This window comes from Plodia interpunctella, chromosome 2, assembly GCF_027563975.2.
Source record: "Plodia interpunctella isolate USDA-ARS_2022_Savannah chromosome 2, ilPloInte3.2, whole genome shotgun sequence".
In the NCBI taxonomy this organism is placed as follows: Eukaryota; Metazoa; Arthropoda; class Insecta; order Lepidoptera; family Pyralidae; genus Plodia; species Plodia interpunctella.
In genome coordinates this window covers 1,296,364-1,323,228 of record NC_071295.1, presented here as the reverse complement: position 1 = coordinate 1,323,228, position 26,865 = coordinate 1,296,364, and the positions used below count along the sequence as shown (strand labels likewise).

The 26,865-nt window shown below is 35.4% G+C and overlaps 2 protein-coding genes and 1 long non-coding RNA gene across 7 annotated transcripts in view; 1 reads left to right on the top strand and 2 right to left on the bottom strand.

The window, feature by feature from the left end:
• Positions 1–216: 216 nt before the first annotated feature.
• JMJD6 (Jumonji domain containing 6) lies at positions 217–2,200 on the bottom strand. Its single transcript, XM_053765531.2, has 3 exons — positions 1,986–2,200; positions 892–1,595; positions 217–811 (listed from the first exon to the last, which is right to left on the bottom strand). Exons 1-3 carry the CDS (start codon positions 2,056–2,058, stop codon positions 425–427), a joined length of 1,164 nt encoding a protein of 387 aa, XP_053621506.1. The 5' UTR covers positions 2,059–2,200; the 3' UTR covers positions 217–424.
• A 1,089-nt stretch (positions 2,201–3,289) lies between these two features.
• The window catches only part of Klp10A (Kinesin-like protein at 10A), a 55,560-nt gene continuing 31,984 nt past the window's right edge, over positions 3,290–26,865 (top strand). Inside the window, exons 1-4 of one of the 5 annotated variants that reach the window (XM_053762669.1) lie at positions 3,290–3,354; positions 3,508–3,739; positions 22,588–22,781; positions 24,379–24,480. In XM_053762669.1, coding sequence (XP_053618644.1) covers positions 3,679–3,739; positions 22,588–22,781; positions 24,379–24,480 — 357 coding nt within the window. In that variant the 5' untranslated portion in view covers positions 3,290–3,354; positions 3,508–3,678. Of the gene's footprint in view, positions 3,740–22,587; positions 22,782–24,378; positions 24,481–26,865 lie in introns of all 5 variants that reach the window. The other 4 variants (XM_053762675.2, XM_053762682.1, XM_053762676.2 and 1 more) reach the window with 4 other exon arrangements.
• LOC128680061 (uncharacterized) lies at positions 6,475–15,108 on the bottom strand. The gene is made up of 3 exons (XR_008405811.1): positions 14,896–15,108; positions 13,959–14,140; positions 6,475–6,985 (listed from the first exon to the last, which is right to left on the bottom strand). It is a non-coding gene; the product is annotated as an uncharacterized LOC128680061 (long non-coding RNA).

Genomic DNA, 26,865 nt, shown 5'->3' with positions numbered 1-26,865 from the left:
CAGCCAAAACAACCATAGACTAAAATCGTTATTGCTATTGTTTTTACTTGACAACTAGTGAGTAACATACTAGAAAATTGCGTTAAAATCGAGATTTTGTGATGAATGCGTGGCAAAAAAAGCAGAACAATTTAGCAGGCAAGTCAGATAAAAAAAGCTAGCAATACCTGGCTAAGTCACACTTTGTACTGCTACGCTTGTTATTAAAAAAAGACAGACAGGCGATAATAATATTTAATTCATAAAGAATTTAGTCAGTAACAAAAGAAATAATAATCATTGTCATTTGAATAACAACTGTAAAAATTAAATTAGTTCATACACCTAATAATACAAAGAGGCAGCTTTACGTAATCAAATACACACAACTACTTAAGATCAAACTAGAAATCATGATTTGACTACAAAATACATAGATTCTTTTTCATATTCTCCTTCTCTTCTTTTTCTTGTGAGCAGAGATGCTCTCTTGTCCGCTGTCTTCTTCACTGGAGCTGTCTGAGGAGCTGCTCTCACTGTCGCTGCTGGAGGAGCTGCTGTTGGACGAACTATCCGACGCCACGCCAGTACCTTGACTGAGATCCATGCTACTGGCCATTTTGTATAAATTGGGCTCTTTGGTTTCAAGAACTTTGATCCACTTCTTGGATAGCTTTGGCCGACCACGCACAGTTTTGTGCCAGACAACCGGGAAGTTGGTTCGGCTGCAGAAGTTCTGGGTGACTGCTACAGTATCGTCCAAGTTGAGGACCACATGCCACCAACCACCAGGGACAAATACTGTTTCACCGGGTTTTTGCAAAATTTCAACCTGAAAATAAACATTTCATGTGTAAAATAAAAAGACTATATGAAAGTGTAAAATAAATAAATAAATAATAAGAGCTATACCGGTTTATATTCCTTGGGCCAAGTATCTAGTTGAGTTTTAGGATAAATAAGTTTAAACCAAGTGATTGCTTCATCTCTCTGCTTCCCACCCATAGCACCGGTCACTTTGATAAGTTCCCTCGGAGTGTGCGTCGGGAACAGACACCACCTCTTATGACCAAACACAAGGGCATTCCAGGCACTTGTCCCAAGAGGGTCTATGTGAATCCCAGTGCCCGACCTCTGTGGTCCCATAACAAACCAGCGGTATGGAGGCCTCCTCTCCTCACCACAGTATTTGAAAAGGTCATCCCTAAAGTACTTAGGAATCTCATAATCCTCTAGAAGTTTCTTCCTCCTCAAATGCTCTCCAAAACTACTATCAAAAATATAAAGGGGACTATCATCAGTCGTTGTCCGCATGTATTCTACGTAATACTTCATTTTCATCTTAACACTATAACCCTCATTGTCTTCGCCGCATTTAAATTTTTGGTTACGATATTTTTTGGCTAGTCTATCTAAAGTCCACTTGTGATTAGCTTTCCAGTTGGTCTGCACGTGTGTTATCACTACTGGCTTGTATATCTTCTCGTATTTCTCTATAAACTCATCTGGAGACACCACATTTTCACTTATTCTGTCTACATTGTCATCACATTTTAAAAACTCTTCAAAATTCCCAGCATATCCTAAGGCTGTCCATTGATGCTTATCTACTAATTCTGAAATAAAATAAAGTCTTTTATACAATGTCATAGCACATTAGTCATAAATACTTGAACAAACTTATATACAAAAGCTACAGTTTTGGTTAACATTTTTATGAGAGTTGTTCGTTATAAATATATAAAACAAAAAACAAATGTATATAAATACATATATTATTATAGTATTTATTAGCTAATTCATGTCGAGGTCGAACGAATGTTTCAATGGACGCCACGCTCACTTGAGGATTTTTCTAGAATTCGCCACTTTTATCTATAATTGTCATCTACTAATATTAAACATGATAATTAATGACCAGAATACAATGGTATAAACAATAATGGCATAAACAAGATACACTTGATCACAGTACCCTATGCCGACTTACAATACAAATAACTCACCCGGTCGAGCTTTTCTCTTTACTTCCTTGATGCGTTTCTTTGCTTTGTGAGATAATTTAAAATCAGTTTGCATTTTAGTCTAATAAATTTGTAGTTTATAAAGCACAAATCACGTAAAATTGATATTTCTAAAAAATGACAAACAGGTTAGAGTCAATCAAATAGGTAGGTAGGTACCTAAAAAACTCTCGGTTAGGTCTGTAGGGTTGCGCTTGTCTTGCCAAAAAAATGACAATACATATCAAATTGATTTCAGAGCTAATCGATAAACTTCATGACAATACTCTTTTATATTCGAGATTGTAGACCATTGTAGAAATCTGAAACTTTATTCTTTCTATGCAGTGTCCTATACAAAGTGTCTTCTCCTAATGAAATACAAAATATTTTTTATTAATCTCTGCTCTTAACGTACTGTTGTTAACGTTCTTTACTTATTCGCGGTAAACTCAAAAAATACTGCGCGGATTTTCATACGGTTTTCGGAAGGCGAGGCGAGCGGCGAGAAGAGCCGGGACGGGCCGCTAGTTGCACGTTAGAGGGGAATCATTTTTGTTCAACTATCACACTAAATACGTAATGACAAATGCATAATAATTTATTCATTAATTAATCTATGTTGTGTTATTTTATTTTGCTTGGTTAAACCCTGTTAACCCGGGTTGATTTTTGAACTTATTGTATATTTTACACCACAGGATTTAGTTTGAATTTTAGAAGGTTATTATAAATTATGCAGATATACACTGTTTTATAAATAAAGATAAAGAACACTTTATGCTAAAGTGTGTTTTATCTTTTTCTGTTAATACTAAATTTTTTATACGCGATAGTGACAAAACATATTATAGCTTAAAGTGTGTTTTTTTATAAATAACTGGGACAGTCTGCGGCTTTATCATTTATGTAATATGACTGACTTAATGTGGAATTGACTTTTTTATGAATTATATTATTTTTCATTAAAATTAAATTTTTGAGTAAAAATTAGAATCGATTTTTATATACATATCACCCATTTTAGAAAACTAAACAGTTTTGTCTATGGGAATAGAGCAAAACATCTTTATCTTTAAATCGATCGATTGTAACCATCATATAACCTTGATGAAATAATGAAAATGTAGGTATTTTCAAGGTAAACTTTACTTAGGATTTTTTCGAGAAACTGTAATGTGTGCCATTTTCTTCTTTCAGAAGGAATAAAATAATTATTTTAAATATTTTTTATAAAGAATGAGATAAATTTAATGTATGAAAAAAAAAAAGGAATACGTACAACACACACACACTACCATTACCTACACGATGCTGGCAACACAATACAAAAATTTTCGACGCAGTGTTCATGATTATTTTACAATTTCGGGTTTGTAACCGAAAATATTTAAAACATTTGTGATTTTTTCAATTTTTGGTTTAATATATCCACACAATATTCAAATCAATTGCCTTTGTTAGGATTTAGAAAGTAAAGTGATTGATTTGACTGTTGTAATGAAACAAATTTCAAACGTTCCAGTCTGAAGTGTGTAGCTAGCTCGATATAACTGTCAATCTGGGAGTAGAAATTTATTTTGTAATTTTCACCGGTTCATATGTGTAATTTCTCAATGTGTTAGACACTATTTCATTTACCGTGGATAGCAAAATAATGTTCTATAGTGTATGTGGTGTATAAACTTGTGCAAAAATGGATGACGGCACCGTGAAGATCCAATCCGGAATTAACATCAACATAAAAAGAACAGATGGTGAGTACGATTGCTCTCAATATTTCTCCGTTTCGGCGGGGATTCATCTCAAAAACTGCATTTATTGCGATCAATTTGGTTGCTTGCATGTACAATGAGGTTCTTTACTTCAAATGATTCATTCATATCACACTAAGCAATGTAATTGTGATTCAACTCTACTTTTACTCTGAATAGTGACGGTTATTAGATATCCTAGATAAATAGGATCCGCTCAATAACCTTTGTTACTGCATAGAACATAATATGATTTGTTGTCGCTGCCTAAATTTACACAATCTTTGATGACAGTGAGCTAGTTCTTAAAAAACCAGGCCACATCAATTAAATTATTATACAGACAAAATAAATTATTGTATATACTACCTATTTTAATGACCACAGGAGTTTGGTTTCTAAGACCATTATAGTAAAATGTCCAACTTAATATATATATATTTTTGCATAGAATCACACCTCTTATCTAACATCCTTTTGATAAGGTAATACACAAAAGTTATAAGTGCTCCTATGAGTGGTTTGATATTTTAATGTTTAAAAGTTTTTATGCAATTAAATCTTAGCTAAAAATCATGGTGGACTCAAAGCGGGGACTGTTCCATGTTTTATTTCACCCATGTACTATATATATGTATATATAATGTATTCGAACTCATTTAAAATTAGTGTTATTAGTAGAATTACCCTTTATTCTGGTTTGTGTCAAAATTTTAGTGTGCATTACATCATGAGCTATTTTGAGAAACTTAGTAATTCTTTTTCTGATGTTATGAATCACATCAGTACAAAGAAAGCAATTTTGAGCTGCTTCATTATTAAATTATGAAAATGAATTTAAGAAATTATATGTCACAGCCTTTCACAACAATGTGGCACAATGAAGTCTAGTTTTTGAAAGTTTAAATTTTCAATGATTCTTGTGATATTATGTTCTAATTCACTAGCTCTTTCTCTCTTGTTCCTTTTACATTTGGTCCTGGAAGGCCATAGAACTTGAAATCAGCATAAAAACTGTACTTTATAATTCTTCTTGTGTGTGATTGTGTACTTTGAGCATCAATTTTATTTGTATCATACAAAATTCAGTGGTCCTACGTATACCTATTAGTTATTATGTATTTTAGTGTTTATGGTGTTGTGTCCCACTGCTGGGCAAGACCTCTGTCATGCCTTAGAATCTAGGTTTCACTAAGTATTGATCGATAGTTGGTTACCACTACCAATATATTTTTTTTTCTATTGTATGTAGACACTTTGATCATGCAGAATTGTTACACAATAGATAAACAATTATTTGTCCAGTGTATTTGCAATGATTTGTAACAGTGTCAGCTGCATGAGTACACAAAGGTTTTGTTATTACAAATTTACATTCAGGGCTCTGTCAAATGCTTAGCTTTCTAAAAAGTTTCCGTCTTGAAAAAAGTTTAATGATCACTATTCCATAGTTAAACTTTTGACTAAATATTAATATTCCATATTTGAATGTAATGAATGGTTTTATAATACTGCCATTATCTTTCTTGATTTGAAGAGACATATCTTTTCTACATTGATTTAAGGTGGTGTTTGTATGATGAAACTACCAAACCGATTTCAAAAGTGATTTCACCATAAAAAGGTACATTATAAACACTCATAAGGAAAGCTATAGGACCAGAAATCCGTTATTTTACGATTGGACGATATATATATATATATGTATATATGTTATACTAAAATGATCCATGCTAAATTCATATGAGAGTTTAGTTGCCGGCTACATCGTTAGAAGTATATGACAGGACGAACCACTTTTAATTGCACTAGCAAAGTTGAGAACCAGCTACAAGGAAGCCGACCTTCGTCGCTCGGCCCATATACGGAGCGTCGCACGCGCCGCCCGCGAACTCTCGATTGTTATTCAATTATTCACTCTTGATTCTCGAGAGCTTTGCGAAGAAACATGTTTCTTGGACTTTAATTTCGGCCTTTATATGATAACTAGCTGTTGCCAGCGGCACCGCCCGCGGTCAAAAACTATAAGGTCATTAACTACCTATATCCATTTCAAGTTTCATCAAAATTGAACCTGTAATAGAAAGTGTGACAGACTTTTGCATTTATTACATTGGTGTGGGTATAGACCAGTTGTAGCTTGCGGCTTCTCCTGCGGTAAAACAGTCCGTGAAATAAGAACAGATGAGACTGCTATTTAAGTATTTGATTTTATGTATGGATGTCTGATTCTGAAAACAAATGTTTTATTATTATTATTTATTATTTTATTGCATTACTTTTTAATACTTTGAAAAAGCTCAGATCCTATCATGAGCACTGAGTTCCTGAGGCCTGTTGCATTTTTGGCACAGTTGCACTTATCACTTACCCATTCCATCGAAGCGTAGTGTGTTGAAATGAGATAGGCGTGTTGTGTGGTCTACCGATAATACCAACAAAGCGCTTTGATTCCCTTGCCCGCTCATTCCATCACAACCTTGACTGTTATTACTGGGTACCGTCCATATTGACTGCTTCCTGAAATACGCTCCCTCCCGTTCACATCGCGATGGACGGCCTTTGCTTCGTAAAAACTAAACTAGAGAGTTACTTTGTCCAATAACATAGAAAATGTACACCTATTCCTATTATAGAACTTATTCCTTATTAAAAAACAATAAATAAAATAAACCTTAATCCATAGTTATATTCTAAAAAAAGAAAAGATTTGTATTTTTTATTTATTTTTTGTTTGTAATGAATAAAAATTGAGATAGCGATACCACCACTCGTAAGTGGTGACTCATCTGCATGTCAGAAAATATTTTAATACAGATGGTTAATGTTGGACTTAGACAAAAAAAAAAAGAAAATTTCTTGTCATATTTCTCGTCGTAACACCCAGCAGATAATAATATAAATGGTAAAACGTGATGGATTCGTGTTTTGCGTGTCGGATCACTTCCTGATGGCTATTGCGGCAGCACTTCGCCCACTGACAACCAAGGTTGCGTCATCGATCAGACTCCATGCGTTTGGACAACGCCGAGTGGAAAACGTGGCTTTTGACCATTTTTGTGGTGCCGTAGTGGTGCCCCATTCAAACGCTTGTTGATATGGTTTGATTGTAATTGTATTTCTAAAAATTGTGCTATTATTTAGGTGTTTATTTGATTAATCCTCATATTGAATTAAGGAGTTGGCGCGCAATATGTCTCATCTTCTTAAAAAGGCCTCGCTTCTCCTGCCTCATCCACAATTTCTCGTCTGCAAAAAAGTTATGTTATTTTATTAATGTAATATAAATTGGAATATTAATGTATCTGGCTGGGCACATTTGAATAATAATAGAAATCATGTTCTAATGATCTGAACTCTAATGTTCTAGCGCCAGACACACTTACACTCCCACCCATAATAAATACGTTGACCTACTCTCAAATTGAAAGTAAAACAGCTGCATTCAAAATTCAGATTACGCATTGAATTTATGACACCACAATGAATTACATCTAGATCGAAACACAACGTATTGGTTACGTGGTGCCAATTCACAATACAAACTAAAGCTATCTACTAAAGCATCAAAAACGAAACAGCTACACGAATACATTACCTCGCGTGCCATGATCGAGGTGAGCGGTGAACGGTGTTGATCGTTGGTACGCGTGGCGTGGTGACTAGAGTGAGTCATCGCTAACGCCGCGGGTTCCCTCGCTAGAAGTCGACATCGACATATATCAAGACTTGTGCACTGATGTGGTATATTTATTAGAGAATTCTCTTTCTCTAAAATGAGCTATTTCCCGGTTCATAACGGTTCACCCTCAGCTATCTGAGCCCAGGATCCGCTTTCCTACTTTTTCTTCTACACTTTGTACTGTTTTCGGTATTTTTAGTAGTCAAGACTATTGGCATACATATTCCTCCTTGACATTTTTTGACAATTTGACAATGTGTGTGGCAGCGCGGTGCTCCAAATTCAAATTTAATATTCTTTATTCAATTTAGGATGATATACATCACTTATTGACGTCAAAAATTACTTAAACTAAGTCCACTGCCGGTTTGAATATCTTGTCGTAACTTATAACTCCTTTGAAAGAGTTTATCTATCTATCTGACTAATGTGTAGACCACCAAATTGCTTCCGGTGAAGAGAAACCTGCAGTCTAGTTGCTAATTTATCATCTAGTAGATCGCGCAGAATTGAGACACAATATAAACCATTGATTGATTGGCGCATTTGCATCGGTACTTTAAGTAGACGATTGTATGTGAAATGGAGAAGGCAATGAAATGACAAGAACACAATTTGTTCACAATAGATTAATCCACTGTGAACGTAATAACATGTGCAGCGAATGTATGAATATTAATTGTAAATATCTAACCTACCACATGTAGTGATGATTGCAATGGAACTTGTTTAGCGAATGCCTCAACTTGCGTCACACTAGAGATGTGGGCGACATTCTAGTCCTAATACTAACCAACATTATAAAACAATTAAAAAAATATTGTAATATTCTTATTGTGCCGTCGATCACAAAATTAATAATTACATTCGTAAATCTAGTATTTACGATAGCGATAGCATTCCCGCTTCACACGCATTTGCTAATAACGAATGAACAAAAAAAGATCTGAAAAAACCTCTCAATGTGCCAAATAACAGCTGCATGAAAGCCAGATTCCTTAATCTGATTCAGCAGCACAGCTATCTAATTTTCTGTGCATTTTCTAAGTTTATTGAATAAAAAATATATAGATAGGTAATTAATAAATTTTTCAAACGTGGCCAGAATTCACTGGAATGCGGAAAAAATTAAGAAATGCAAGTACAGCGCGCCCCAGATTCGGCTGACTTTGACTTTCAACTTGCAATTAAATACATTACACACGAATCTAGACCATACCATCTTCTTCGAAACGAGACGTACAAACTGAGAGTTAGTAGGTTGAAATAAATTGTTTGTTTTATGCTTACTAGGTCGCGAAGGTCACGGACGTATTTTGTCATGAAATCGCGTGAATTATGAATTCGAACGTTACATCCATTCATAATCTAGAAAAATATCTTATAAATAAAACAATGTCGAAATAGTTGGAAATCGATTCGCCAAATTATGATCTTGACTATCAAATGTAGTAATCAAAATCCGCTTAACGTACACCCAGGCAGATCCAAATAAGTATTTGCGAACTGCATTCGATAAAAAATGACAAAAACCACTTTCGATTTTCTTTTTATGTTATCGACTGGTCAAGTGGAAGTTGATAAAAAAGGCTCATCTTCGCAAATCGATTCGTCCCGTACGTTTGAGTAAACGGAACCAAACTTGCTTATAATTGAAATACTTTTCGTGTAACAGTCTTTTTCAGACAAGTCTTGAGCTGTAGCTTGTCTATTAGAAAGTAAATTGTGTACCTAGACGGAGCTTATAGCCTAAATATTTAACTTTCTATTGCTAGCTAAGAAAGTACAATACCTCGCTAGATAATTTATACTGCACCGTTAATTGAACTAAGAAATAATTTAGCATATTAATCAGTAGGAGTCTTTTCCGTAGAATACTCACGTAGTCTCACCGTAGGCTCACCTTATTGCAGATTTTATTGGTAGGTCATACCTACTTGATAATAATTTATGATTATTTCTTAAGTATAACGCTGAAAGCTTTAATTTATAATAATAAAAACATTTATTTCGATCAACAATCATATATGTCAGTAACAAGTCTAGTGTTAAATCCTATCCATAACTTTTATCTATACAAATATAGTGAAAGTTAAAATATACCTATTACATATTTTGTCTGTATTATCTTGGTGTTCTTATCAATAGCCTCCATTGATAGCGACTAATCCAGGACATTGGTCGACACACTAAGCCGCCAAAAATCTAAACTGGACCGAAAAGCCTTTTTGTTGATGCCGGATATTGGCCTGGTTCGATGTATTTCGATTTAGTCATTAAAAGTATTTGGCCATTGAGGCTCTATGACTAGGGCGATTGTCGATTATAATGACTATTGATATAAAATCGTGGCCTAATTAGGTTTTGATATCCATGTAAGTGGGTTAGAAACGTTATTTTATTTGTGTCTGTTGCGTGCCTTGAAAGTCAACCAGGGACAGGGTTGATAAGAAATGATGTAACAGAAAACCACAGCTTTGATCTTTATTGCAACTTTCACCCATTGTAATCCTGAACGTAATCTACATTAAGCAGTTAGTTCATGGCGGCAATCACACAAGTCCTGTCCCATCGATTTACAATAGAATTATGATTGATGCTATTTGATTTTACTGATTTAGTGATTAGTTTTCTTCTGTTCTCATTTACAATAATTGGTGTCGGCTATCCTAATAGGTACTGCGTCTAAGCACTTAATTCGCGATATTAAACCACTATCAATGCTGTTTGGTCTTGATAATTCTCAAACACTCATATAATTTCCTTTTTAATTTGTGTTGACTTGTTGACAGGTTTGCTTGAAGCGCTTCCAAAGATAGGGTTGTGTTGGCAAGACAGCTTGGCAATCTTTGTTCTATGAACTACGGTTGTTAAATTAACACGCAAATTGTCCAATTGTCTCGTGGGAATTTACGTGTGTCTGTATTCGAAATACCTATACGTGTAACAATGGTCTCTGATTCATTGTTCATTGGTTTTGGTCTCGAAAATAATAATCACTAACGTAGTTTTGAGAAAGTTGATGCTGTGGTTGAAGCTACACCATTTTGTTTAAAAACTGTGTCATTATCAGCATCTGATGCTCCATCATGCCTTACAACGACTAGAAGAATTTTGCCGGTCTGCAATGCGTCCAATTTACCAATAAATCTATCTCAAATTACGACCAATCAGAACGTCCAGATATGCAATTAGCTCTTTAAAAAAGTTAATACGAGGGCTGCTATTTATGTATCCGGAATAACAAAATTAAACAAACATATATTATTACATATGGTTTTATTGTTTCTCGAAGTATTCTCCGCGATGATCTATGCACTTCTGCATACGATGAAACCAATTTTCAAAGCACTTTTTCCATTCTGATTGAGGTATGTCCAAAACGTGTGTTTTGAACGCATCAACGGCCTCTTCGCGGCTCGAAAAACGTTGACCACGTAATTTATTTTTAATGTTTGGAAATAAATAAAAATCATTGGGTGCCAGGTCGGGGCTGTATGGCGGATGACCCGTCAATTCAATCTTTTGACCCTCCAAAAAATTATTTGTTTCAGCCGACTTGTGGCAGCTAGCATTGTCGTGATGAAGTATGATTCTGCGTTGTGGGTTGTTCTTTCGTATTTTTTCAAAGACTTCTGGCAAACAAATGGTGGTGTACCATTCAGAATTAACCGTCCTACTATTCTCTAGTGGCACTGTAGCTACATGTCCGTTGATACCAAAAAAACAAGCGACCATTTGCTTTAAAGTGCTTCTCGCACGAACAACTTTTGTTGGATTCGGTTCATCTTGAAAGACCCACACCGTTGACTGTTGTTTAGTTTCAGGGTCATAAGCATAGATCCAGGTTTCGTCACCTGTGTAGATATTATAAACAGCTTTTGACGTGCCACGGTTGTATTTTTTTATCATTTTCTTACACCAGTCGACACGAGCCTGTTTTTGATCTACGCTCAAGTTGTGCGGAATCCAACGCGAACAAATTTTTTTAACAATTAAATGTTCGTGTAATATCGCGTGTATACTTGTCATACTAATGCCCAGAGACGCCTCTATCTCGCGGTATGTAACATGACGATCTTGCATTACTAATTGTCGCACAGCATCAATATTTTGTTGTACCACTACCGATTTAGGACGACCCTCCTTAATTTCATCCGTGAGCATAGACCGTCCACGTTGAAATTCCTTAAACCAATAATACACAGTGGTTTTCGATGGTGCTTCATCTCCAAAAGTTAAAATCAGTTGTTCGATGCACTGTTTTTGAGTTAATCCACGCCGAAAATCATAATAAATCATCGCGCGAAAATGTTCACGAGTTAAATCCATGGCAATGAAGACAAGCTATTTTCAAAATTGGCGCCAATTGAAAAAAACAAATGACAGGGACATGAAAAATATTTATTCTCTAGCCGAAGAGTTCTATTTTCAAATGTTGTAATTACTTTTTAAATATTCTAGAATTATTGGCCAGTTCCGGATACATAAATAGCAGCCCTCGTACGTTAATACGACGGATTTGGGCTAAAAACCAATGATGAGGAGCCTTCAACGCGCCTACAATGCTTCCAGCCAATTTACCTTGAGTTCATTGACGACAGTACCAAATTACCGGCCAATCAACATGGTACTTGATGTCGGTAAATTTTTGGGATTCCTCCTTTTTCCAGTATTATTCTTTACTAATGGATTTTTTAAGATATGGTCCAAATACTTTGGTAAGACTTTTAGTTTCCTCTACTCATAATAACATTGAATAATATAAGAATAACGAATGCTACCAGTCTATAATTAATATAGCTTATTAATTAATGCAACTATGCTGAGCGGTGCTTACATTTTTCTGCACGTTTTGTGAAGTACAAACTTAGCTGATAGTGTAGCTGCTAGTTCATTGATCATCATCACGGTCCTACAATACGGAAGTCAACCAGTGGGTGGAACACGTGGCTTGTTTTTGAAGCGCAAATCACCATTTGATGCTTGTTGTAATTTTGACAAATCTTATAAGCTCAGCACCTCTGTTTGTTTCCTTATTGTAGATATATCCTATAAATATTTTACGCAGTAACTAGCTTAATCTTGAATGCGTGTTTTTATTAAATTTACTTCTTCAAATTCACTTGTTCCTCGAATTCGCTACCGTTTCACTATTTGTCTTATCAACCTTGATTTGATCTGATACTTTTTGGATCTCAAATAAAGCTTATATACATATACTTAATATCGATGCTAGAGTTCAGTTCATCGACACGAGTTACTCGATTGGTTGAATCCGTTTGGTATATCAATTATCGTGTTGTAACAATGTCGTATGTTCTCTTTAGTGTTTGTGAATCACCGTTTGCAGTCTTGTTAGCGAATCGAATGTCGACTCGCCGTTTTAGATACTTCTTGAGAAATGACAAATTTCAATACATAATATCCTTGCATTGGAATTACTATTGAATCAGCTTCTGTATCTATTCTTGAAATTTATTCGTCATGAAGGTTGCTCCCAGAATTTTGCCAACAATCTGACTTAATGTCTTATTGTTGTGTGTTGTGTGTTATGTGTTGGATTCACTTTGCTTTATTTGCTAAAATAATTTTACCTAATAATAATGTTGTTTTTAATTCTATTACGGTTATACTTGTCACAAATGTTATGTATATTATAGTCTAATCCAATGACCAGATTTCCATCAAGCAAGCGTGAAAGTAATGCGAAATAAGCTACTATAATTAGAACTTGTTTCCGAAGTATTTACATTTTAATAATGAACCAATTACTGAACAGAAATTGGTCTTCGCGTCTGTAGATTGCCACCTACGCAAAGATGTAGAGATTTCGTTCTAAGATTAGTAAACTATTGCGACAGTTGTGGCTTGTACTTTAATTTTATATATATATATATTTTTTGTATGTAAAACCGGAACCGCCGCTTCGCACGGGTGCAATATTATTGCATGTCATATAAATATAAACCTTCCATAAATTAAAAAAGCTCGCATTAAAATCCTTTGCGTAGTTTTAACGATCTAAGAATACATAGAGACAGACAGCGGGAAGCGACTTTGTTTTATACTATGTAATTAAACTAATTAATGATTCATATACTGGGAAAGTTTTATAGAATTTTGTTTTGATTTTAATTAAATATTTAATATAGTAAGTGTAACAACTTTTATTGTAGAAACGTATAAGTTGTAATCGTAATACCTACTCAGATAACTTTATGAAAAACTATGTTTTGTTGTTATACCTCCTCAAAGATAAGATTGTGTTTCCATTGTCATTACTTATTAGATTTAATTTATGCACGGTAACCTGTGATCCAAACATTTCGAAGTTGTATTTTTTGCATTTTTTACATATTTCTTATGCATCATAATATTCAGTACATAGTAACATACAAGACGACTAAGAGATATATTGCCTTGACAACTAAGACGCAAAAGCAGCACCAATCATTGCATCAATCCGCAGTAATCTAAATTTGTCTTAAAGGTATTTTGTTTCGGCGGACCCCGAGTTTCTCGACAGAAAATGCTAACCTACAATCCGCTATCGTCAACTCCCGCCACGATGTCCTCTCCTCGCGAAGGTTTTGCAAGGCTCCGCGGCCCGTAGGCGGCGCGTGGGTGCCCAATGGTTCCGTCTACTGATGTCATTAGACTCGGGCCCCTGGTGGTCACAGCGCGATATATGCTCTAGGGTCCTTGATGTGTCGCCACAGCTGTTTATTTCGTTGAAATCGGAAAACAAATAAAGATAGAATGGTGGTTTTGGTTGGCATGGTATCGGAGTCATAAGCAGATGGGTTAGCATAAAACAATTAGCCCATTTGAAGTTAAATTTATTTATTGACGTCATGCCAAAGGATGAAAACACAATTTTCTTAAAAAATATTCTCATAAATAAAGTCTAAACCATCAGAGTTATCGAAAGTCGAGCCTGTCATTGTTAAATAATTAAACCATAAACCATCAAAAATGCTTCCATGAAACGCACAATATCGATAACGAATCGGTGCATTGCCCAAGCCGGTCCAGTCAAAGATTGATTTAGATTAGAGAGGCGTGCCAAGAAAGCGTAAGTAATACAATTAGCCATCGAAATACTTGAAATATTGTTTCATTCCATTCAAATATTATGACCCTGCGGTATTATTGAATCTTGCATCCTTGGCACCGGAAGACTTGGTCGTTCTAGTCTTGTTGTTAATGTATTTTAGAGCATTGATCGATGAAGTTTGACCACTGGTAGTAATAATGTATGTATGGTGGCCCTTCAGGCATGATATTAATGGTCAACACTGTTCAAATGAGTTTCTTTCGGCAATTCTTCTCAGCAATGGTCGTTCCGAAATGCCAGTAGTTTGTAGCTTGTAAGTAATAACTATAAATATAAAAATTGACGGGAAGAAGTGCCTGTGAAGGTCTAATTTCTGAATAAATTATTTGAATTTGAATTTTTGAATTTTGTACTTACTTATAGACTTGATTAGTAGATTAGATTGATTTACTCATTGGCGGACACTAAACGTGATAAAATATGTTTCATTGATTGCACGTCTTTACACAACAAATGTCGAATAAAGGGTGAAGGTTGAATGACAAAGATGACCAAGAAAAAGTAGTGCTTATGACAAGCTAAACTCAGCTATTGAATATGTGGACTGATCGATATTCTGCCGATGATTATGATCCGTTTGACGTAAGCAGACGTAGACATTGTCGCATGATATGCCACGGACATTAAATAATTTACACTAATTGTTTTTTTTACCGATTCTACTTTTTTATTATTCATTTTATTTCTGTTTATTGGTACGGCATCCAATTTTCGAAGCAGCTCTCCTTGGCATAATTTTTCCAGCCCATGGCAACACTATCGCTGGTATTGGCAACACTGGAATGCGCGGGCGCCGGTCGTCTAGCCGGTATGAACCGGTTGCTGCTGACTCACAGCGGCCTGCCTTGTTCGACTCTGTAAATTGCATATAAATAAACATGGATTGATGGATTTTAATATGGCTATAATAGCTGCTACTAAGAACCATTGGTTAGGGATCGTTTTCTTAATGCCCTATATGCATTTCGAACTGCAAAGTATTTTATGTTTAGCTGTTTATAGGTTGTCTTTGCTCGCCACTAATAAAAAAATATATGTAGGAATGTTAACGAAAAAATGCGAATGTTTCGATATTCGAGTGTGTGCTGTGTAATTGTCATTCCACACAATATGTGTGTTTGTGTAATTCCATCGGGAGCAGACAATTTTCCCGGGGAAGCCTCGGTCGCAGCGTGTGTGAAAATATTTTACCTTTTTGTGCCACCACTTGATAGTCATTATTCACTGAACCGATAACCGATACATATATACGCAGTTTGATATAGGTATACATTTTACATTAGTTAATTACTTAGATTTTAAGGTTACCTGCTTGAGAGGTTTAATTGCGCCTTTTTATGTCATTGCAACTTGAATCAAAATTTCTACAAATTGCTATACTATACCTACTTAACTATAACAACGATAAATAAGTTATTTACTGTTATAGATCTTTATCTGGTATAACCTTGTATAAGGGAACGAACCCGACCGACAAGTGTTATGCAATAATTATTACAATAAAATTATTATGCTTCATATCACACTTTAAAAAACTCGCTTGCCTTGAAGGCTGAACTTTACATTTTAACAAATTTCAACGTACCTAATTTGATTGAATTGAATTTTGATTGAATTTTAAGTGAGAAGTGTTTTCTTGGGTAATCTTTATTGATCGATAGATTGTCTGATTCGTAAGGGTTCGCTATTTAAAGATTATTATTTTGACCATTTGCAACGTGCATCGCTACTGTAAAACTGTGTGTAATGTGCTTTAAAATCGGATAAAAATTATGTTTATTTTTGTTTATATAAAAGAACGCTGCAAATACTATCAACTCTTGGGCTACTTGATTTATTTACCTTGCCCAATGCTTGGGCGAACATAATACCTATGTTTTTTGGAATTGTAGAGTTCGAGTTGGATACAATTTTTAAATGGGAACATATTTTAATTTGCCCTTTCTTTGGATCTAACTACTTGGTGTTTATTTGAACAACATGTGGCTTTGTTAACATTAACGGGTTTCGAATGTTTTTATTTCCAAAAGATGTTATGCTACTTCAAAAAGATCGTTCCCGTTTGTATACTTCGCCGCCGTTTACAATTATAAACCAAGTCAAGAAGAAACACATCACTTATCGTATTGTACAATCATCATCATCATCATCATCATCTGCAGCCCTCCGTGACCCACTGCTGGGCATAGGCCTCCTTCCGTCTCCGTCTACCATCTCTGTCCTGGGCCATCTCCATCCGTATTGTACAATAGAGTAGGTATACTACTAGGATGTCCTACCAATGCTTGTGTATAGAATTTACGAAGTTCAATTTATTGTTCGTGAAAGTATCTTTGCAGGATAATTATGGCATGTTAAGATCCCTTTCCATCATTACATTGAACTGTATCCGTCCAAACAAGAAAGTAGATAATTACCACTAGTAGGGTCTAGAAAACCCTGTTCCCTTATTATCTTTGTAACCGTCGTGATCCTTATCGCGAAAGTTGGTGCAGGCATTTGTACTAAATTGGCTTGTACTCGAACAATGAGAACCTATGGGACTACCATAATTGGCGGTAAACTACGGTTACGGAGAAAGCATGCATTGACCTCAGCCGGCATTCACGAATTTGACCTTCCATTGCCTCAGGTGACTATGTATTCACAATGTCAATGTTTGTTGAAGACACAGCATCATTAATATAAATTTTACTTGGGTTTTTCTATTCTACTTTACATTCATTATTTGTTGGATCGAATAGCCGTTATTTTTTAAATTTCATTTACTGTTTAACGACATATTTCCTCTGATCATTGAATTCCTTTTAGTTATATCATTTAACGCGTTATTCTCAAAGTTTATTTCCAGTCAATCTTATTCTAGGGGTAATAACCTGTTTTCCAGTCAGCTGATATAAAAAAGTAACGGTCCGGGACTAGTTTACAGTTGACAAGTCATCTAGCCAGGCTAGAACCTAGGCTATCGATTACGCTGCCGGCCGTAATCGAATCGTAATCGAAACACATGACTGCGCTAATAATCGGTCGTTAGCACCCGAGCTGAAGTGCGAATGACCATCAATGCCTTTAGTTATCTTGAGAGAATTAAAATTATCGCCGCCTGTAGTACTTATTTTATGAGATTAAATGAATGTTAAGTTATTAATGTTATCGCAAACTTCCCCAAGTATTACTGATACTTTCTGCTATGGTTAAATGACCCAAAATTGGTCTGGACCAATGCATGCTTTTACAGTCCTCTTTCTCTGCTAGTTTTTGCCTCTACTCATATACTAAAATACGAAGATTGAACTAGATTATTTAAAAAATATATTTTAGTATATGACATAGATCAAGAATAAAGAAAATTATACCCGGGTATAATATGAGGACGAAATAAGAAGATCTATTGACGATGATGCTAATATGGACATCAAATAACTATAACAATAACATAACTGGATAACACTAGAATTAGATCTGTGATCATCTCGAGAAACGTTAGGCGCGGGACACATGGCCAAGTGCCAAACGTTGTACCATGACACCAATGCGCTTTGATCTCTTTATATCGGGACTCGTTTTAGGCGAGGGATCGCCGTGAGCTGGTCGTAGTTTCGGAATATGCACTGTGTCATTGACCCGTTAACGCATTGCTTTAGTTGGGCTAATTTTAAATTGTTTCCTCATAAACTGTACTCGTATAGTCAGCCATCATCGACAACAAAACTGGGGCCCGATTCTCACGCAGTACAAGTTCACTGCATCAATTTTCTCATTTTTTACATAGTTTTAAACAAATTTACAAACGAAAAAGTTCGATGCGTTCGCTCGATCTTTTTGACTATGTTTTTTTGTAAATGCAGAAATAGTACTAGATCTTCAGAAAAAATTGGAGATAAGTGTTGAAGTGAACTTTAATTGCATGCGAATCGGGCCCCAAATAAATCAGTAACAAATGTTTTCTACAGCGGTTTACGCTGTAGCAAAACATCGATAATAATTTACATCTACTTATAAATATTCATGCTATTACACAAATGCTTGTAATTTCTTCATTAAACGCTGCTAATACATTTCTTTTCACATTAGCTAATATTAAAATCGATCAAGCGGCGGTTATAAAGGCGTGATACAATGTTTTACAATTAAAAGCCACTGCGAAAAGCAATTCGAACGCATACTGGAAATTGTAATTAGCTGCGGGTAAAAGTAAAAAGAAACCTGCTTCTTCTATCAGATTTCCCACGGTCAAGTTTGTATGAGAGAATGAAACACTGCAATTGCTTGTAATAGCTATAGATGTACCATTAATTCCCCAGCCTAACTTAATTTAACCCTCTTCTTAGCAATTATCAACAACATACATAACGTAACAAGTAGCATATTAATTCAAAATAATATTGTGAGTCATCTTAATATTTTTTAATTTTCTGACATTAGTTCAAAGATAGAAGATAAAACCGGGCTCTCAGAAAATATTTCCACTGGTGTGGTAATTTCCCCGTGGAAATTTCGAAAAATGCCACTTGTATCTTAGTGAAGTTCCTATCGATCTAATAGTGTAACGATGTAGGCATAAAAAAAACAGTTACTTTTGCATTAGTAATGTGTAAGTAGTAAAATAATAATACTTAGTAGAACAACAATATTACAACATATAGTCTATATTTCCTTAGAAGTATTATGAAGTAACTAATGTAGACCAGTTTTGCAAGGACACAAGCCAATTAATCATAATTGACTCTGATTGATCTACAATTATAACTTTATCTCTCTCTTTTTGCAATTTTCAAAACAACAAAATAACCTTTTGATTTATACATGCAACAATCTCACTAGTCCCAATTAATACATCATTATTATCACAGCTATTATTATTTTAAATGTATAATTGTTGGCTTACAATATCATAAACAATATTAGAGGCAAATCCATCGTTTAACTATTCAACATGAGCTAGTTTCTTGTACCGGTTTTTGAGGATTTGCCAAAACTTATTTTTAATTAACGCAACAATCTGTTTTGCTTTTTTTCATCGACTGTCACTACTCAGAATTTGAAAGTTGTTATTGAATCTGAAACCTCGTAGTCTGTTCCACATAACAGTTTTTCATTCGCTCTCTTCGTCGATAAACAGCCTATTGTGAAGCATTTGTGCCAGTGGACTATCTTTTTTCGTCACATTTTATGCGACTCAATTCAAATGCTATTTCTAGGCGGAAACATTTCCTATATTTTGTGCCACATTCCGTCACCTACTTTTAAATCTAAATTCAGCGTTGCAATGGTCGTCATCATTCATTTTACTTACTTGGTTATTCTAATGTAATTTAAATATCTCAACAAGGTATCAAGGCTATTGTTTGCAAAATATTCCAAATTTAATAATTTTGCAAATATTTTACATTCAAATATTGCAAATCTTGCTCTAACGGTGCTTCAGCTAACGTATCTTTTTTATCAAACTGCTTTGGGTTTCATTATTTAAATTAAGTTATGAATATAGATGGCTTTAAACTCCAATACTAATGATGATATTGATGAATGGATTCCTTGCTTTAACATCTTCGCGAAATCCAATACAACACAGTCCACCAATGCTTGCAAATGATGTTGGCATTTTGCCTATGGGCCTACTAATGTACTGTCATAAAAATATTTCCAATAACGGTGGTTTGCTTGTGTTTCGGCGTTTCGTTCCACTTTCGATGGCCCGGCGCACGGAGCGTAACCATGGCGACAGGCGTGTGTTCAATACCTCCTACTCCTATAGACTGTTCAACTCATCTTTGCCAGGGGATTAAGACTGTGCGATAGAGCTTTTAACTTACACAAACATCTATCGTCGAAAAATCACAGATTCTGGAAAAGAGTTTGAAACGCCAGATTCTGCAGTTGTATCATTTCAATTACAGTGTAAATTCTATGAATAACAAATTTTGCAAATTTTATCTAAATCCTGACAGTAGAATTTTCGGGATGGTTTACCTAACAAACATCTAATTTGTGGTATTAAAGTAAACATGCAATAATTAAGTAAACGTTTTGGACATTTATAGAGTCCGACATTTGTGCAAAAATTGCCTTTTATAAAATCAAGCGTTTTAATTCTCAGGATAATCCTGTCATTTCCAGAATCTGGAATAACGTAAAGATGAGGTGAGCTATTTGCGTGTGGCGAATCTCGATTTATGATGCTATGATAGACTCGAGTACCATTTTATTATCCGGTTATAACTTTAAAACGTGTCGTAAAATCTGCATCAGTTGCACAATCTTGGCTTGTGTAAGATAACATTAAAGTTATGAATAGGACTTTTATTAGTCCATCTGTTTCTCGTTCAAGCTGCTGAGGTTATGAATGGGTTCGTTTGTTTATTATAATTCATTTGAACATTTTACACCTTGTCGGTTTGACCACGTGTTCGTTCGTGACATCTATCACCTCTAGAATAGGGTTTAAAATCGCGAAGATATAATTTAAGGAGTGATCTCTCTGTTTAATGAGACAATAATAAAGGGGGACGCCCAGCCAGCATTTCGAGTGCGGAAGGTCGCCGACCTTGCCCTTACGCGGGATAGTTTAAATAGTTTGCCGTGTCTATGACAGTGAGTGTTGTGTGTGTAACAAATTGGTTATGCTGTGTTGTTGTCTAAATGAGTCAATAATTTTGATTAGAAAGAAAGGCCAAATATGTTAAAAAGTTTGTCTGATATAACTTTATCGTACTAAACGACGACCTCGGTGGCGCAGTGGTAAAGTTCTTGCCACTGAACCGAGAGGTCCTGGGTTCGATCCCCGGCGGGTCATGATGGAAAATGATCTTTTTCTGATTGATCCGGGTCTTGGATGTTTATCTATATATGTATTTGATATAAAATATAGTATCGTTGAGTTAGTATGCCATAACACAAGTCTCGAACTTACTTTGGGGCTAGCTCAATCTGTGCTAATTTGTCCTAATATATTTATTTATTTATTATTTATCGTACACATTATTGTTATGAAAACAAAACCTAAATAGCACAACACCTAATCGTGCCTAAGTATTCGTTTTAATGACTGCAGAAGTAAAATTCTAGCAAATTCCAAATAAAGATTAATAATCTTTCAGTATCTAAAAAGTATGCTTTACTAATGGATAAGTTTAAAACAGTGGATAAATGTCCTTCACGGTGAAAGTTTTATAAGTTAAAAGAGAGTGTTTTAAACTATTTCAATTTTGTTTTGGGACACTCTCATTAAAACTTTTCCATTTAAGTTAGGTTAGACATAACATTTTCAGTTAGTCCTAAAATGACGTGAAGAGGATAGTGTATATTACGACCAATTTTTGACAAATTGGTCGTAATATACACATATTGAAAAAAAAAAAACAAATAATTACATGTCACATGTGACTTTCAACAACGTACGGAGAAAAGGAAAACATTCGCTGTAAATACAAATATCCTTTGTTTATTTAAGGACACTGGGGAGCCAGGTATGAGACAGCAGAGGATCATTAATTCTGAACCTCATCACGTCCTTAGACTGTTGGGGCCACTTCTAGACAAAAAAAACATAGGGTGTCTGTTTAGAAAATAAATGGGTACCGGGACGTTTTTATCTTGAGGTCCCCTCCACACTGGGATAATGACCTAACTTTCTTAGCATTCAAAATATATGATATATAATCAGAAAATATCAGTTATGTTCAATGTAGATATTCAATGGGGGAGGTTTATCATACAGCCACCTGGGCACGTGATTAAAATGATAGGTGGAGTGGAGTAGACCACGGTCTGTCTCGAAGATAGACAAAATCTTTTAATAACTTGTCTGATTTATTTGATTCTTAATGATGGTCTACTTTATGCTTTGAATAATTGAAAAAGAAAACTGAAATACACTTTTCTTTTTAAAAACACGTTTTTCTTTTTGTATTGAAGATATTCAGCTGTTCATACAAACCTAAAGTCTTTATGTAACTATGTTCATATCACCAGCTGTTTTCTACTCGATGTTCTATATAATTGGCAAGAAATAAAAAAAAACTAAAGAGAAATGTTGTGCAATTCCAGGCCGGATCCATTCAGCCATCGTGTCCGGGGTGAACCAGGAGACGCGGTCCGTCACAGTGGAATGGTACGAGCGTGGCGAGACCAAGGGCAAGGAGGTGGAAATCGACGCCATCTTGGCCCTCAATCCAGAACTAGCCGTCGGCCCTAGGCACCACACGCCGCATCTCCAGCCCATGCCTAACAAACTCGCTAGGGTAAGAACTCTTTTGAGATTCTGATTGCCTGGTACTTCCCAGATGGTCTGATGAATTAAAGTAAGCTTCATAAAGCTTTTCCACTTACAACACGCCAACACAACGAAGATGCTAAATTTATCAGATTTGTTTTACCTTTTTGAAGAGTTTGAAAGAAAATCACCCAGGAAAGTTTTTAAGTTCAACATCTAATTTCTAAACTCATAAAATTACGTCCTGGTTCAAATCGAGCGAAACAATACAAGGAAACGTATGAATAGAGATCAACGGCCTCGCAATTGCTCGTAGTAAAACAATTTGCCAATTCAGACTTGATATTTTTACTGCAGGCCAAGGTAACACGGTATAGTGATGTCCATCCATTAGCTAACACACTAATTCCAACCTGTAAAGAGCCGACTAGTAAATTCATTAAAACCGCAGTTAATCCAGGTAGCCTTGCTTTAACTCTGATTTATGCTTAACGGACTATTAAAAACAGCGCAGTGCAGACGCCCTGTCGTTACTTCAAAGGTCAGTTCGACCTAATTTCTTAAGTGCAAACTTGCACTAGTTTCCTTTGATTCTTTGCTGAGTCGATTCATTACTTTTGCGTTATTATCGGAAGCTTGCGAGTCGAATCAATTCATCAGTTTTGCGTTATCATCGGCTTGTGTATATCGATTAGTGGTCGTACCAAGCCGCGATCACTCTCATTGTTTGGGTCGTGAAGCACGTTGCCAACTTTGCTAATCGACACCAAGCTACAGTTGAACTGTCATATCCGCGAAAGGCGAATGTGTGTTTGGCTCATGTTGCCACATTGTACCCATAAACAGTCAATAACAATGGTTAAGACAATACGATACTCCATAATTTAGCAAAGAGTTACTTGAAATGAAGAGCCGTGAAGACCAAGTGGAATTTGATCAATGAATGGGAGTTATCGAAGTGTCTCGGTAGCATGAGTACACAGAGGAAAATGTAGAAAATGTTCCCATACATCATCAGTTGGCAGGTGAACATTGCAACGCTTTACTGATTTATTTTTCGAACTGCACCGTTGCTATGGCAACGTTGTTACGCGCACCGGCTCATTACACATGCAAGTTTTAGAACACACTAATAGTTTTATGTAGGTACCTATATAATTTAAAGGCGACGTAATTAATGTTTACAAATACATAGTCGCGTGCTGTCTCTATCAAAGAATGATTGATGGCCGGACGACCTTCCAACTTGTATGGGTACGTCTGACGCATGCCGGACACCACTTCGCATCGATTTTCCACGCTCGCTCGTATTAGCATTCCAGTTTCACTTTCTACTTGAAGTAGAACAATAGGGAGACACGTTATCTGATTGCCAATATTCCTTTTTTAATATGACCGGTTCTGAAGAAGAGGCTGTGGACTCAGTAAGTGCTGCACTGTGTTACGCCGAAGTGATTTAAAAAATAATTCACACCGAACTTCAAATTACTGGTCAGTTAAATTGTAAAATCGAAAGTTAAGTAAATTATCATGAAAAATACTGGCCAAAAAAGAAGTGTAAATTATTTTCTTTTTCACCGGCCATTGTTTATGATTGGCACATGATTGTTTGTCATGGCGGCAAGGACCCCTCGGGCTCCTCTTCAGACGACGGCGGCTTCCTGCCGGGCGAGGGCGAAGGCACCGGCGACTCGGGGCACACGCTGCCCGTGCGCAACTCCAGATCGGTACAGTTAACAAGTTACAAGCACCCCCCACTTGGTCATTGGGTTATTAGTTTCAGTTTTAGCGAGTTGATTGTGGTATTACTTTCATTCATATTTTGGCTGACAGAGTCCAGTATCTTATTATGTCCAGTCAAGTTAAAGCAGATTTTTTAAGTGTCTGATGTAGAAAGTTAATTGAAAATCTCTTGTCCAGAAATATGACAGAAAAATTTAAGAATTCCAATGTCTTCCATTGTTAAAACATTGGTAGACAATAAATAAAGATAAATATTTACTTTATTAAGTACAAACTCTAATTTGATAATTCTATTACAATTTGTATGAATGGATCGATGCAATAATACCACGTTATACGATCTAATTCAGGTGATTGGTAACCCTCTGCCTGTAAACGGAGGCGATAGAGCCTCATCACTCTTGACTGAATGTTTCCGACACTTTTCGATTACGTTGCGCACGACACGACACGATGCGGTCAGCACAGGAGCTTCTTATGGTCTTTTGTTGTGGATTGAGATTTTGTTATGTGTTGTGATGATCATGCGTTTTGTTTTACTGGACTTGTCAAAGTAAATAGAATAAATATAAATAAGTCAAGTTGGACTGGCCATGTTTGCTGTATGTTTGGGCTGGACATGTCTGTCGCCACCAGAGCGTCATGGGCACAATTTACTGCTTTATATCAGAGGAGCGTAGGCGCAGAGAGAGACCGCGAATGAGAAGGCGATGGATCCCATATCAATTCGATAATGATTTGACACGAAGCATTGTACTAAGTGTTGCACACCAAGTCTCCGAGGTCTGTCGGCTTGTTTGACATTGTTTTGCACTATTCTGACAAGTCCAAATTGCTAATATTGTTTGAGAAAATTCTTTCTACAAAACAAAAACTCAATCCAATAGATTTATATGTAGTGTTACTATATATTTTATAGCACCTTTGTAAGATTATTGATTTGCATTTTTGAATGTAAGATTTTTTCCGATAGCTTTGTTTTTTTATTGACTTAGCATTAAGATAATAATAAAGTTTTATATTTTACTCTTATTTACTCCACAGTTATTTTTCTTTGTGACAACGTTAAGAAAATGAAATTCAGATAATATTTGTTGTAGTAGCACTGTTTTGGTGCTCCACATATCTTTAACTACAATCATATCAACAGTGTGTATAAACCAGGAATAAATAGGTAAAATCAATCATCATAAAAGTACACACAAAACAAGGAAATGTACTCAACCATCATAATTTACAATAAGCAGATAGGGAAAGACGATGTCCTGACAACAATATTACAATATAATGTTATTCAGATGCTATCGCTTTATGAACTTTTCCTGTATGCATCTTTTGATAACGATAATATTCAAACATTTCAAGTAAACATACAATACAAAAAACATACATAAATTGTACATTATTTAGACCATGCCGGAATTTTTGAAAATCCTTCAAATATTTTTTACTTCAAGATGGAAGTGTCGTATACTATAAATTTAGTTTCTTGTAACAGTTTTAAAATAAACATCTTGAAAATAGAAAATATGATATAGATTTGAACTAGAAAAAAAGAAGAATATTCTTTTTTACATAAATTCCGTCCCTTTTTGCCCCGCAGTCGTTAGCAGCTAAATTGTCCTGAATGAGCCCAGCCCAGTCTCCTGGAAGAGATTACTGCAATTCCGGGAAGCCATTTAGAGACTGCTGTAAATTACAGTTAGGCAGTCAATTCAGTTACACCGTTATATTTATCTAACTAGACTAGATCTACCGAATGAAAGGTGGTTCCATAATGTCCCATTTGAAATAGAAAGCTTAGTTTCACTATTTTCGAACATGGCAAGTTTTTCGAAAGACGCACTTTCTGAATTCACTGGAAGAAGGTCCTTTAGAAAATGTTGGGACGAGCTAACTTCCTTGATAGTATATAGCATACTAATATTTTAGCCTTGCATAAGTTTTCTCTCGATAAGCTTTTCAGATTGACGTAAACTGCCTAGACTCTGAAAACAATAGCTTGGTGAGGTGAGAATGAATAAACAAAGCTCCGTCAATAAAGCTAGTATCTACTAGCTTTATTGACGGAGCTTTGTTTAACATAGAAACTTCATTATAGCCAGCTATATACTATGCCCTGATTTTATTATGTTTACCTAAAATAGGGCTATTTATATTATAATCTCCCATCTGCCTACGATTTTATCAAGACTTAATTATTTCAACGTCAAATATTTAGTCAAATCGTCAAACACTTGAAACCCTATTCATTCATAAGAAATAAGGAATCTGTTACCATAAAAATTTAAAGTAGATTTCTCGGGACAGGTTAGAATATGTATCAGTATATATGATGTTTAATTTATTGGTATACCCCAAGGATCACT